The 12,496-nt window shown below is 37.1% G+C and overlaps 1 protein-coding gene across 2 annotated transcripts; it reads right to left on the minus strand.

The window, feature by feature from the left end:
• Window positions 1-1,186: 1,186 nt before the first annotated feature.
• Window positions 1,187-12,399, minus strand: LOC109036673 (probable ABC transporter phosphonate/phosphite binding protein PhnD2). Of its 2 annotated transcripts, XM_019051028.2 has the most exons (7): window positions 12,153-12,399; window positions 11,117-11,194; window positions 9,108-9,349; window positions 7,715-7,865; window positions 5,504-5,643; window positions 4,731-4,916; window positions 1,187-1,661 (listed from the first exon to the last, which is right to left on the minus strand). In XM_019051028.2, exons 2-7 carry the CDS (start codon window positions 11,176-11,178, stop codon window positions 1,480-1,482), a joined length of 963 nt encoding a protein of 320 aa, XP_018906573.2. In that variant the 5' UTR covers window positions 11,179-11,194; window positions 12,153-12,399; the 3' UTR covers window positions 1,187-1,479. The 2 variants fall into 2 exon arrangements, with proteins under 2 accessions (XP_018906573.2, XP_072156510.1); XM_072300409.1 differs by lacking the exon at window positions 11,117-11,194 and having other exon boundaries at window positions 12,153-12,396.
• Window positions 12,400-12,496: the final 97 nt, after the last annotated feature.

Genomic DNA, 12,496 nt, shown 5'->3' on the forward strand with positions numbered 1-12,496 from the left:
GTTGATGGGCAACCGGTGAAAGGAACGGAGGATCCTAAGAGGGGGATCTTGGCATTACCATTTTCATGGATGTCGGTCTGAAATGATCATGGTCGAACTTGAAAATTCGTGCGATTTGTATAAAATAAAATATATCAATGAATAAATGAAAGGATTGAGCGGCCAGTCACATCCATATTTTCCCCCATATCTTCTCCCATTAGCTGAAATTCACCCGTATAGAATGTTTCACAAAAGTTTCAATGTGGTTTTATAAACAATTTAGCAGATATCCTTTCTGGAGTATTTGAATTGTGCAAGAACTATTTTGCGATGCTAAGGAAGAGCGCCGGTTTGAGTATTGAAATTTTGCTAATTGTATATGTTTATGCTAAAAGGAACTATGTTGCACGCAAACCCTATGCACATAGCTCCTTTTAGCATAAACATACGTTCAAATATCCTTCGATAAAATATTATTCTTGTTGAAAGCTATGAATATTTTTTCTTGAGACTTTTAGCTATTTCAGATTAATTTGCAAGTAAAATTCTCTGAAAAATAGGAGGAACAATATTCAAAAGTTTCTTTAGAAAGCTCGTTTTTTTTTTATTAAGAGAAATCTGGCAACGACAGCATTTTTCCTCGGCAAAGAAGCGTTGCTCTATTACATATTACTACTAAAGTAATCACACTCTCTTACCTTAATACCCATCTCAATGTCTGTGTAGCCAGACTGTCTGGAGTAAAAATTAAAGAAGGAACTAACCTCTCATACTGATATGCTGAGTGTCACCTATGAAGTGGGCATGTGAATTAAATACAAATAAAAGCCACTGAACTCGTGTTACAAGAGAGTTTTATGTCATTTGAAGGTCGACCAGTTGCACAACTGGAGCTCAAGACAAAGTCACTATTTTCCTACCGTATTTGAATGCGCGAGGAATTGAAAAACCACTTTCCGTGATTTTTGGAAGTATTAACTTATTTTTAAAGGAAATTTCTCTCGAGTTATCTGACCACATGATCTCTTTTGAAAATAATAGACAAAAAGTTGTTAAACAGAAAAAAGAAAATAAAAAATCAATTCTTATCCATTATCCTATTAGTAGTTAGCTAACTCGGCGAAATTGTTTCCACACCTCACACCAAGGAAGGTTTTATAGGTACAGTGACCACCACTGATGAATTCAAAATGAAAACACATAATTTTAAACATATGAGTTCCGTGATAGGAGTGATTTATTTTACTAACTTTCATTATAAAATCTTTGTGAGAACTTTCATTCGAGTAAAACTAATTATTAAAATAACACGCAACATTGATTCATAAAAATTTGACTAAAAAACGAGCACAATAGTATGAATTACAATAACAGGGAACAAAATAAATAGGTATGCGGTTGAGATATCATAGGCGTAATCAGTTTTTTCGCCCAAAAACTGCTTAAAAGAGTGAAATAACATTTAAATACGTATAAAATATGTTTCGAGGAGGAACACTAATAGTAAATGTTGTTCAGCCGCTTGTTTTTCAAAACCTCATACGTTTCTCGAATGCTGAAATATTTGTCCGGGTGATTTGCTTGAAAGCCGACAATACCAAAAGCCTCCAGACGCTTGCCCCACAGACGAGTTTTTGTCGCTTTTAAGAGTGCTTCGACGATTTTACTTTTCAGTTCCCCTATAAAGAGAAAATGGAAAGATTAGGATCGAGTAAAATTTTCATTTTCAACCAGCTAATAAATGAGCGTTCATTGTAGTCATCGTAATATAGTCAGCATGAAGATCGAGCTTAGGTAGGTACCACATCTAATAATTAAACTAGACATACGTGTATTTTCATTACGCACTGGAAAAAAAACACATTGGAGCTAGGACTCTTGAAAACATTGACAAGAAAAAATACTCTTGATTCAATCGGATTTTTGCTTGAATCAAAACGAAATCCGCTTAAATTAAGAGGCTGGTCCTTCATTTAAGTTAGATTCTGATTGAATCAAGAGTACTTTCTCTTGTCGATGTTTTTAAGAGTCTAGACTCTAGATCCAATGTGTTTCTTTTTTTTTCCAGTGCGATGTTTCAACATCCACAGCCTCATCGAAATTAAAAACTTCCGCCACAAAGAGGCGAAAAGTTCGCAACTTCGCGGGTCGATGTACGATTTTTCTAGTTCCATCATGGCAATGCAACCGGCGCAATACGCAATATTTTATTATATTTTTCAATTTATTGCGAGTCATTTTCTAATTTTAAGCAATGCGCATTAGAATATCTCCTTCGAAGCGCCTTCTGTTTTTTAAAGTATACTAAAGAGTATAAAGAGTTAAACTAGTTAATTTAACTATTCGCACAGTTTGTGAACAATTCTGAATAGATTTCAAGAACATTTCATGTAATGAAATGCAGCGTCACTACGCTGCAAATCAACGGTGAAGTGCAAAAATGCGAATTTCGGTCTGCCATGTTGCAAACTTCCCGTTACAGTGTACTTCCTAAGTGAAAATTATTCAACGGAATTTCTTGAAAACATCTCTGCTTTTTGTTTAAAGCATGAAGAATACTTTGTAAAAATTTTAAGCCAGAGCGTTGGTTCGTTCTCCTTTCATAAAATTAAACGGGATAAAATTAAAGATTTTGAAACACACACTGGAAAAAAACACATTACATCTTGAGTCCAGACTCTTATAAACATCGAAAAGAAAAAATACTCTTGATTCAATCAGATTTAAGCTTAAATCAAGAACCAAGTCTCTTAATTTGAGCGGATTTCCTTTTGAATTAAGCTTAAATCTAATTGAATCAAAAGTCCTTTTTCTCGTCAATGTTTTCAAGAGTCTTGACTTTAGATCCAATGTGGTTTTTTTTCCAGCGCTGTAAATTTGATGAAGGTCCTCAGTATACGGCCAGAAATATTCAGAATACAAATAATCGGTGGATATAACTTAATCAACTCCGGTGAGGGGTCAGGTTGCATCGCTTAACTTGAAGGAGAACTGGTAGCAATTTTGTTTTCAAGCGGCACGGCGCGCTCTAACCGCCGTTATACGGAGTGCGAAATATTGTAATCCCCATTCCGCGATGAGGAGTTAGTTTAGGGATAAAAACTATGGTGCTTTGCTAAGCAAAAACGCCTTATGAACCTTCCGCTGTTGCAAAATTTCCTATGATAAAATTTGGATTTCCCGGGAAATTATACATATGGAACAAGGCGGATAGTATTGGCTAGGAGACTCAAACGAAAGGATAGAAAAAACACCTAAAAATATATATGAACGAGCAAGGAAGGTGCCAATGCAACATTTTATATTTAAAATCAGTTGTCAAACCACTTGCCTTGTGGCTTTTCTTCTAATATTCAGTGGATTTTGTTCGCAATTCGATCTCAATCATCGGAAACTTTCAATGGATAATACATTTTTAGGTGTTTTTTCTATCCTTTCGTTTGAGTCTCAATCATCTCAATCATCGGGAACTTTCAATGGATAATACATTTTTAGGTGTTTTTTCTATACTTTCGTTTGAGTCTCCTAGCCTCTCCTAACTCTCCTAGAATCAGTTGTCAAACCACTTGCCTTGTGGATTTTCTTCTAATATTCAGTGGAGTTTGTTCGCAATTCGATCTCAATCATCGGGAACTTTCAATGGATTATACTCCTAACTTTCCTTAAAAACGTTATTTTTTGAGAGACATTTTGCGACCTAAAATAGTTCTTGTGGCGTCTTTCCTTAGCGCAGCTCAGCGTGTCTTTCAATCTATCGTCAAGTCCTTTAATGTAACTAATAAGTCTTCAGGCTACGCGGAAACATTCAGAATTCAGCCAATCGGATGATACAACTTAATCAACTCCGGCGTGGGATCAGGTTGCGTCGCCTAACTTGAAGGCGAACTAGTGGCGATTTTGTTGGCGAACGACCAACGCCGCTAAGGTGAGTGTATTAACGTCACATTTAAAGTATGTTGATTTGTTAAGGAAAAACGCCGTACATAAATTTTCCGCTGTTGCTAAATTTCCTTTACTAAAACTCAGATTTCCTGGAAATATTTTGAATTGTTTCTCTCAATTTTTCAGTAAAGTTTGTTCGCAATTTGATCTAAATTATCTGAAAGAACTTCCGAAGCTTTCCTTGAGAACTTGATCAAGAGAAATCTTGCAACATTCAAATATACGTGCGGCATTTCTCATGGCAATATCTGTGTCTATACTTATTTATAATTCCTCGAACGTTAGTAATAGTTCTTCGAGATACGTATAAACACTCAGAATGCAGCCAATCGGGGGATACAAATTAATTAACTCCGGTGTTGGGTTGGGTTGCGTCGCCTAATTTGAAGGCGAACTAGTAACTATTTTGTTTCGTAACGACGCGACGCGTAGCTCCAACCGATACGCTGCGCTGTGTGTATTACCGTCAGCCTGATTCCGTAATGAGAAGGATTTGTAATTTAGGGATGAAAACTATGATGCCTTGCTACGGAAAAACGCCGTATGTACGTTCGGCTGTTGTTACATTTCTTTTGATAAAACACAGGTTTCCTAGAAAAAATATGTTTATTTTTCTTCCGATCTGTTGGTGAAGTTTGTTCGGAATTTTGACTAAATCATCTGAAACTTTCAAAGAATAATATTCATAACTTTTTCTTAAAAACAGAACTTCATGAAGAGAAATTTTGAAATATTCGAAGGTTTATATGGCGTTTTTCCTTAACTTGTCAATACGTGTCTGACAATTATATAATATCATATCTTACCGGAAACTTTTTTGCTGATCACAATCGGATACGGTGGGAGTGGACCTAGACTCGTGAGGACGCTGATGTCTTTCCCATAATCAGGCAATTTCTTTTGATTGTAAGCCAGAACATTTGCATCCACGGCTGCAGCCTCTGCTTGTTTCTGTTGCACCATTTTGATACACGCTAAGTGGGAACCAGCCTCTGAAATTGGAGGAAATACGTAAGTTAATTTTAAAATTCTACAATGCATGATACAAATCTCACCCCGTGGTTAATGTTACACGGTGTAGTATCACAAGCTCGACTACGGGGTTATTTTAATCAACAATCAGAAATTATAGAGACAGATTTGGCACATCCAAAATCCTGAACTATCATGATTTCTGTTGTGGAATTTTTGACCGATACATTAAATTATGGCCAAGGAATCAGTTAACAATAAAGTCTGGACAGATGTTTATCTCAAATTGGTAGGTGCGCTGAAAAGATCGTTTAATGTAATCCCTTTTTTCATCGAGGAAAAGAAGGATATAACCCGTAACGTTTCAGCAGAAATTTTTGCGACTGTTTGTGTATTCAAGTTGACGTTCAGTTAACGTCATGTAAAACTCCATATTTCTTCAAGTTTTTCATATTTTTTTCGTTTTCTTCATGTTTTCGTCGATCTTACTTTCTCCTTTCCTATATCCTCCTCTAAAGTGATAGTGTTCTTCTTCTACTATTTTTACTATGGGCAGCTGCTTCACTCGAAATTGTTGAACAAGTTTTTGCATCTCAATGATACTCACTTAGGGTGTTACCGAAAAATTGAGAACCCTCTCCAATATCCTTAAGTGCCTTCAAGACAGTGATATAGCCGCTCAGTGAGTTTTCGTGGTTGTAAGCCCATTGGCACCCTCGGAGATCTTCCAAAGCATTAACGTAACTCCTGTAAGTATTCAAACATTTATTTGATTAGGTAAGTTAGAAAACTAACTAATGTTGGAACTGACACCTTATTTTATTCAATAACCAGAAAAGCACCGCATCCACCATGAGATTCAAACCGTTTCACATGAAACGTCATCATGTAATTATCAGGTAGATTATCCCCCTGGCGGCGTGTGTGGCATGAGTTTACGTTTGCTAGTCGTAGATGATACCGAACTGTGTTCTTGTTGTAAAATAAAAACTGTTATCTATCTTTTTATCTAATTATCAGGTAGATAACGTTTGTGAGTTTTTTATTTATTTATGATTAAATTGTATCAATAAGAGAAATGAGAAGTTTTACATTTGGTAGGTTACTTCTAGTATTTGTTTATTTATGCATTACATGAAAATATTTACTGTGCCTTACTTGATTGTTCCTTATCTATTCAGTAGGGCCGGATTAAAGGGGTGGCCACATGGGCCTCGCCCCACGGCGGCAAATCTAAGGGGCGGCAAAAATTTGCAATTTTTTAACGTGTAGGCATAAAAAAAAAATTGGATTTCGAAAAACAAAATTACAAACGAGAAAAGGCGACAAAATCTTTCATTTCCTTAGAGTATGGTAATTTCTAATTCTGTCGTCTCTTAGAGACACAAGAGACAGCATCTTCAATAAGTCGCGTTAAGAGAGAGACCAAACACGCAATTTGGCCTGGAACGGCGCGAGTGCGCGACTTAGAGAGAAATGATAACGAGGACTTGAGATGAAAAGGAGAAGCCCTCGGCGCGGCGATCGGCATGTAACACATATTAGCGCCTACAAGACTTCACGAATACTTCACGCATTGCATCAAACACAGTGCGGTCATTGCGGTCAGCGTGAAACGGATAGCGCCTACAAGAATGCATGAATACTTCACGCATGGCGCCAAACAATGTGCAGTCAGTGTACAACGTATAGCGCCTACAAGACTACGTGAATACTTCACGCGTTGCGTCCAACACAGTGCGTTCAGCAGAGGTCGGCGTGAAACGCATAGCGCCTACGAGCGTGTCGGAATACTTCACGCATTGCGCCAAACACGGTGCGGTCTGCGCGGCGAGGCAGCGGAAGTTAAAATCATTGATCCACATTTGTGTTTGTTCTTTCATAATATTTCGTTCATTTCATATGAATGGAAAGCCTTGTCCACACAGAGATAGGTTTACGGAACTTAACTTTCGCGCAAAGTTCCGTGAACTTTTGGTAGTAGTGTTGACAGGGCTTTCCCAAAAAATGTGTTCAACACGAGTAAATGCGTCTTATGCACCCCTCCCCCGCCGACACGTACATTAGATGGCTTTATCGATGTTTCAAAACGAATGAGAAGGGGGCGGCAAAATACAGGCGGCCCATGGGCGGCAAGTAGGTGAATCCGGCCATGCTATTCAGTGGAATCAAATAGGATATTCATTTATAAAATCAGGAAAGCTGAATTATTCATATTAACCATCAAACTTCGACACGCGATTCACCTACGTTTCATGGTGTAGGCGAATTGGAAGCCGTCGAAGTTGAATAGTGGTGTCTCATAAGCATATCTCAGTGTTTGAAACTGATTATATTTGAATCAGTTAGAACGAAAACACACTAACTCAGTAACTCAAAAATGCTCTATTTTCATTAAAGAGAGTCAGTTTTCATAAAAGTTATTGAAGTTAACTGATCCAACTTGGACAAGTGTCCCTAAAGGTTTGTTTTTCGTCACCAAAAATATTTTTCTTGTCCTGACTTCTTCAACTACTGTGCAGTTTTGCGTGTGTCTTGATTATTTTGATTTTTTCAAGTTGTTGTGTTTTCGTTCTCACTGATTTACTTTCCTCTGTGGCCTTCACAAACTACAGAGTCGTGTGTCAGTGCAAGATTTCAAATAATATGAACTTGTTTTTGCCTACCTCGCAAAATGAAGGAAAAACTTGATGCCTGTTATGTCGTTACGTGTATAGAAAGAAAGGAAATAGCTAGCTAAAACAAATACCGCATAGTTCTGTTTTTTAATGGAAATATTCGCAAAAATTTTGTAATTGCGATTCGTTATGTATCTTACCTAGTATCAGTGTGGACTATTATATCTGAATAGTAATCGGCCGATTCAGTCGTATTTTTGGAGTGCTTAAACACGGCGGCAACTGGGAGTAACTCGGCGTGTTGGTTGTTATTGTCGTGAAGCTTCAAATACTCCGCGGGCGACATGAAAGCTAGAACAAGCATTTATGTATTTAAACAAAGTTAAACAGCGCAGAAAGTTATTTCTAATCACTAATCAAAGAATGTAGAATTTGTCTAAACACAACACTTACAATTTTATTGTTCATCATTACAACTGAGGCTGCGCAAGGGGCTTGCACGGGGAAATTTTGCCCCCTTTGCTGTGAAAGTATCTAAAAAATTGACTTAAAGCAACCATTCTCATAATTTTATTCAAATAGAGATAGACGTTGCGAATTAACATACGAGTGAAACTATGTTTAGAATGAAGTTTCAACCTGTGCGCTGCAAATTTTCTATTATTCCGATATTTTTAAAATCACGCGAAAAATTCCAATGAAGGTCGTCCATCTCTGTATAATGAACATATTATATTCCTCTAAAAATCGGATTTTGGAATAATCCTCTTTCTTTTGATACGCACTTGTCACGCGCAAATGCGGCACATCCTAAATATTACGTCACGCGCACTGCTCTCAATCCCCCATTTGCTCCTTTTCTACAGTAATGAGGTTCAGAAAAAAGCCATACTATGCCGCATAGTCTACGTGACGCGTGACGGTCTTTTTGCCAAAACCGCCAGTTCATAAAAAAACTGAAGAGCGACACAAAACAATAATTTAAAAAATGAGATATGAGAGGCGAGATTCTACTGAAGGGTGGTTTCACGGTAGCTGGACTAGTTTTGTCGCCGTAACAGACAACACATTTTTCGGTCATATTTTTAGTAGTAATGATAATCACTCGAATTTTTTTCATTAATCTACGCGTAGAGTTACGTGTTATAACGCTTTTCAAAGATTTATCGCTCTACTTTTCCATTTTAATGTATAAATGGCCGAAAATGTGCTGTCTGTTACCCTAACTTTTTACCGCGTAACAGACAGCACATGTTCGGAATTTACATAATATTAATTGAGAAGTAGAGCAATGAGTCATTAGAAAGCGTTATAATACGTAATCCTTTGAAGATTAATGCGAAAAAATTCGAGTGATTTTCATTACTACTAAAAATATGACCGAAAAATCTGTTGTCTGTTCCGGGGACAAAACTATTCCAGTTATCAGGAAACCACCCTGAAACGACGGTGCGCGTCACATTCCAACCCTCACTGGAAATGTTTACTTTAAAGATTGAGATTGGAAATTAATATGTTTTTAGCGATGTCACCAGAGACTAGGGAAGATTTGGATGTCGTGAACAAAGTACGTATTAAAATCATTAAGCTTACCCAAATCAATGAGATCATGTTCAAAGGGGTCCTCGCGATCGGGAAGAGGCCCTGGATGACGTGATTCGTACTGCAACACAGCCTTTACTTTAACTTCCTCTTCCAAATAGGCCATTATCGTCTCGAACATTTCAACTGGATGACTTGGACACATGTACGTTACAAGACGCAAAGTCGGTCTCTCTTCGGTGGCTGGCATGGTTGGTTTTTTTCGTTTACCACTCCACTTCCTAACAGTTTTTCTGTCAAAATAATAATGAAGCGTAGGTACGTTAGATACACGCATACAAATATATTGAGTGCTTCGTTTTTTGTAAAAACAAAAGTAATTATTTTTTTTAAGCCAGAGTCCACGCCAAACAAGTTAACGCACTTTTAAACTGCAATTGAAGATCCGCCATCTTGATTCTTCCATTTATTTTACATGTAAAAGTGGCTTCAGGCGATCTGTCGCACTCTAGAGGTGCGTAAACTTACTTGGCGTGGACTCTATATGGGTTATAGAATTACATACTTATTGCCAGATCTACAGTTAAAAAAATATACGTAAATAAAGCAAAACCTCCCGAAATTTTTTTGGTTTTAAATACATGCATATAAAAGCTGCCTTTACATCACTCTCTGGCGCTCTGCGGTCTGCGATGCCGAACCGCCATAGATCCCTATCCTCTCATGGCCACTAGCCATAGCAGCTATAGTAGCTATAGTATAGGTATGTAGATAGGCGGTATGTATAGGAGCTATAGTATCCCTCATTCCTTGCTCAACCCCCTATCTCCACCCTTTCTTCTTTGCTCATTCCACTCAGAAAAATTTTCAAACATACTTATCAATCATCATTGCAAAGCTGGGACTCAGCTGAAAATTGGGGGATGGGGGAGCAGTAGACTTTAAATTAACTTCAAGAAGTAAGATAATTCTTATTTTTATTCATTGGACAAAATGCAGAGGTCTATTCTAGAAAATTTGAAAATTAATGTTTGAAGTGTTCTAGAATAAACAGAGAAAAAGGCTGATTGAACCAACTAGATCATTGCACAGAAGCGCCAGAAAATAGAATTGGAAAAACTTTATCGTTCAAACTTTAAAGACGGGTAATTTATACACAAAGAGATTCTTTCCAAATTTCAATTATGATGGTTTCAGTAATGGATAGTTTTTAGATCGAAACTTCAAGAAGGACGAATGCTGCCAGAGAAAAGCTTACAATTATAGTAATAAAGCATATGAAAGCACTAAAATATGTAAGTATTATAGTTAAACATAACATACAAATTCTCAAATAAAAACGTATTATAAAAAAGTTACTGATTGAGAACACAACTTGCTGGGGATAGTGAGATTTAAAAAAAGATATTCTAAATTTTAGTTTAATTGTAAGCTATCGCTACAAACTGATTGATCGAGCAGCTGCGATTACTGCTTCTCATGCGCTAACTTTGATCCGGCCCTGATACCGGAAACTGCAAAGAAATTAATACCCACGCGAGAAGTTGACGTCGATAGAGTAGTTTACATACAGCTAGTGAATTCAAAATTCCCCTTTCCTTTAAAAAAAAAAAAACCCATCATTAATTATTTTCAGTATTGCAATTCAGGCTAAGGAATCAGTTTTGCTTATAATTGAATACTTAAACTTTTTAACACTCATGACTCTAAAACACAGGAAGAATCTGAACACAATGTCGACATCCTTTTCATTTCAAGGAGAGAACTAAGAGAATTTCCTATCATAAATTTCCATAGTGCGGCTTTTGAATACCTCGCTATGGTAATAAATCGGCGATCCATGATTTGCTCCTCCCCATCATCCTCTCTGTCCCTTCCTTATACTCCCTCTCTTTCTCATATTTATATGTTGAAATAAAATTTTTGGTGTTAAAAGGGGACCCCAACTCTATTATCCCTTCACTGAATGCGCTACACATAATCAGTCATACGGAGAAGATGCCTTCCAAGCCAGTGTAATGAGAACCACCGGGACTTTGTCATTCTGATTAATAATTTACCTTAAAGAAACGAAGAGCTTCTGTTTTTCATTTCTTCTTGGTGTCCTTTGTTTACTCCTCATGTGTGGATGTCAGATTCTGTAACCACGCAGTTTTAAAAAATGTATCTGATAAGTGAAGAGCTAATAAAATACTGTTGACGGATAATTTCTCTGTGATCACCTCATAGGTAGGTACTTTCTAATTAAAAATATGGTTGTGAAAAACAAGATTTGAGGGAATGAGAGAGGAATTGAGGGGGACTAGGGGGAGGAGCTACTTTGGGGGAATATCGAGTATAGTAAACATATTTTCTCTGACTCCAGTCAGTGAAAAGTATTAGTCGCTAAATTTTACCTTACTGCATTTTTATCATCTTAAAATGAGGGGCTTGGAGGACAATGCACATAAGCGCAGTTTTTGTATTTGCGAGAAAAACGTGTTTGAAGTTGCAAAAGTACATGGATTCTTAAAGGAAGTTGAAATTGACATTACGATGGTAAAAATTTTGAATTTGAGAGCAAATTTATCACAGAATCTATGCATTAAGACTAGTTTTACTTGAAATCATTGACATCTCAATGTTTTCAAGACCTGCACTTATGCACCTTGTCCTCCAAGCCTCTCGAATAAGCTTCAATACCAGCACATAACGTCTCAATCCCATTTTATTTATCTTTACAATCGAAGATTCTACGAGGTCAGAATTTTCTCATTCTCATTTGTTACCGCATGTTAATTTTCCCGTTCACTTGGCCTACCTATTCTTGTATTTTTCGGCTAGCTCACTTGCTCAAGTAGTTGAAGCAAAAGAAAAGAAACTTTCAAAGGTTTGGAAAGCTATGCAAATTTTTTGAATGAGGACCCCCAGAGAACAATGAGTTACACATGCAGTATCATAGGAAAAACCATGCTGTCGTGCAACTACCATAAATTAACCGCGTACCTACGTAGCATTGAAATAACGATATTTTTTCATTACCAAATAGCGCAGAAAGAGATGAGAGGTGTTAATTTTAAAATTGCACTGTAAAAAATAAAGTAAGATTTTACCAACCGATTTTCCTTGTAGCTGCCGAGATGTGTAAGAACTTTAGAGAGGTTCCTGTAGATCCTTTTAAATCGGAGTAAAAATTAAGGGGTTGAAAAGACAAGGTGAAACAGAGGAACGCGCAGATTACGGAAAGGAGCAACTACCTTTAACACAGAATAATGAAGTATACTAACGGAAAAAACGCGCGGAACAGAAAAAATCTAACAATAACCACCGGTCAAGCGACTGCCTGTGTGAAACACTCTGAAATGTCACCCAAGTTATTTGCGCACAAGGAGCTGATTCTATCGAGAGTCAGAAGTACCCAAAAAACAGACCGTCGGGCATAATATTTTTTTTTAAATAAA

The sequence above is a fragment of the Bemisia tabaci genome, chromosome 5 (genome assembly GCF_918797505.1).
Source record: "Bemisia tabaci chromosome 5, PGI_BMITA_v3".
Classification (NCBI taxonomy): domain Eukaryota; kingdom Metazoa; phylum Arthropoda; class Insecta; order Hemiptera; family Aleyrodidae; genus Bemisia; species Bemisia tabaci.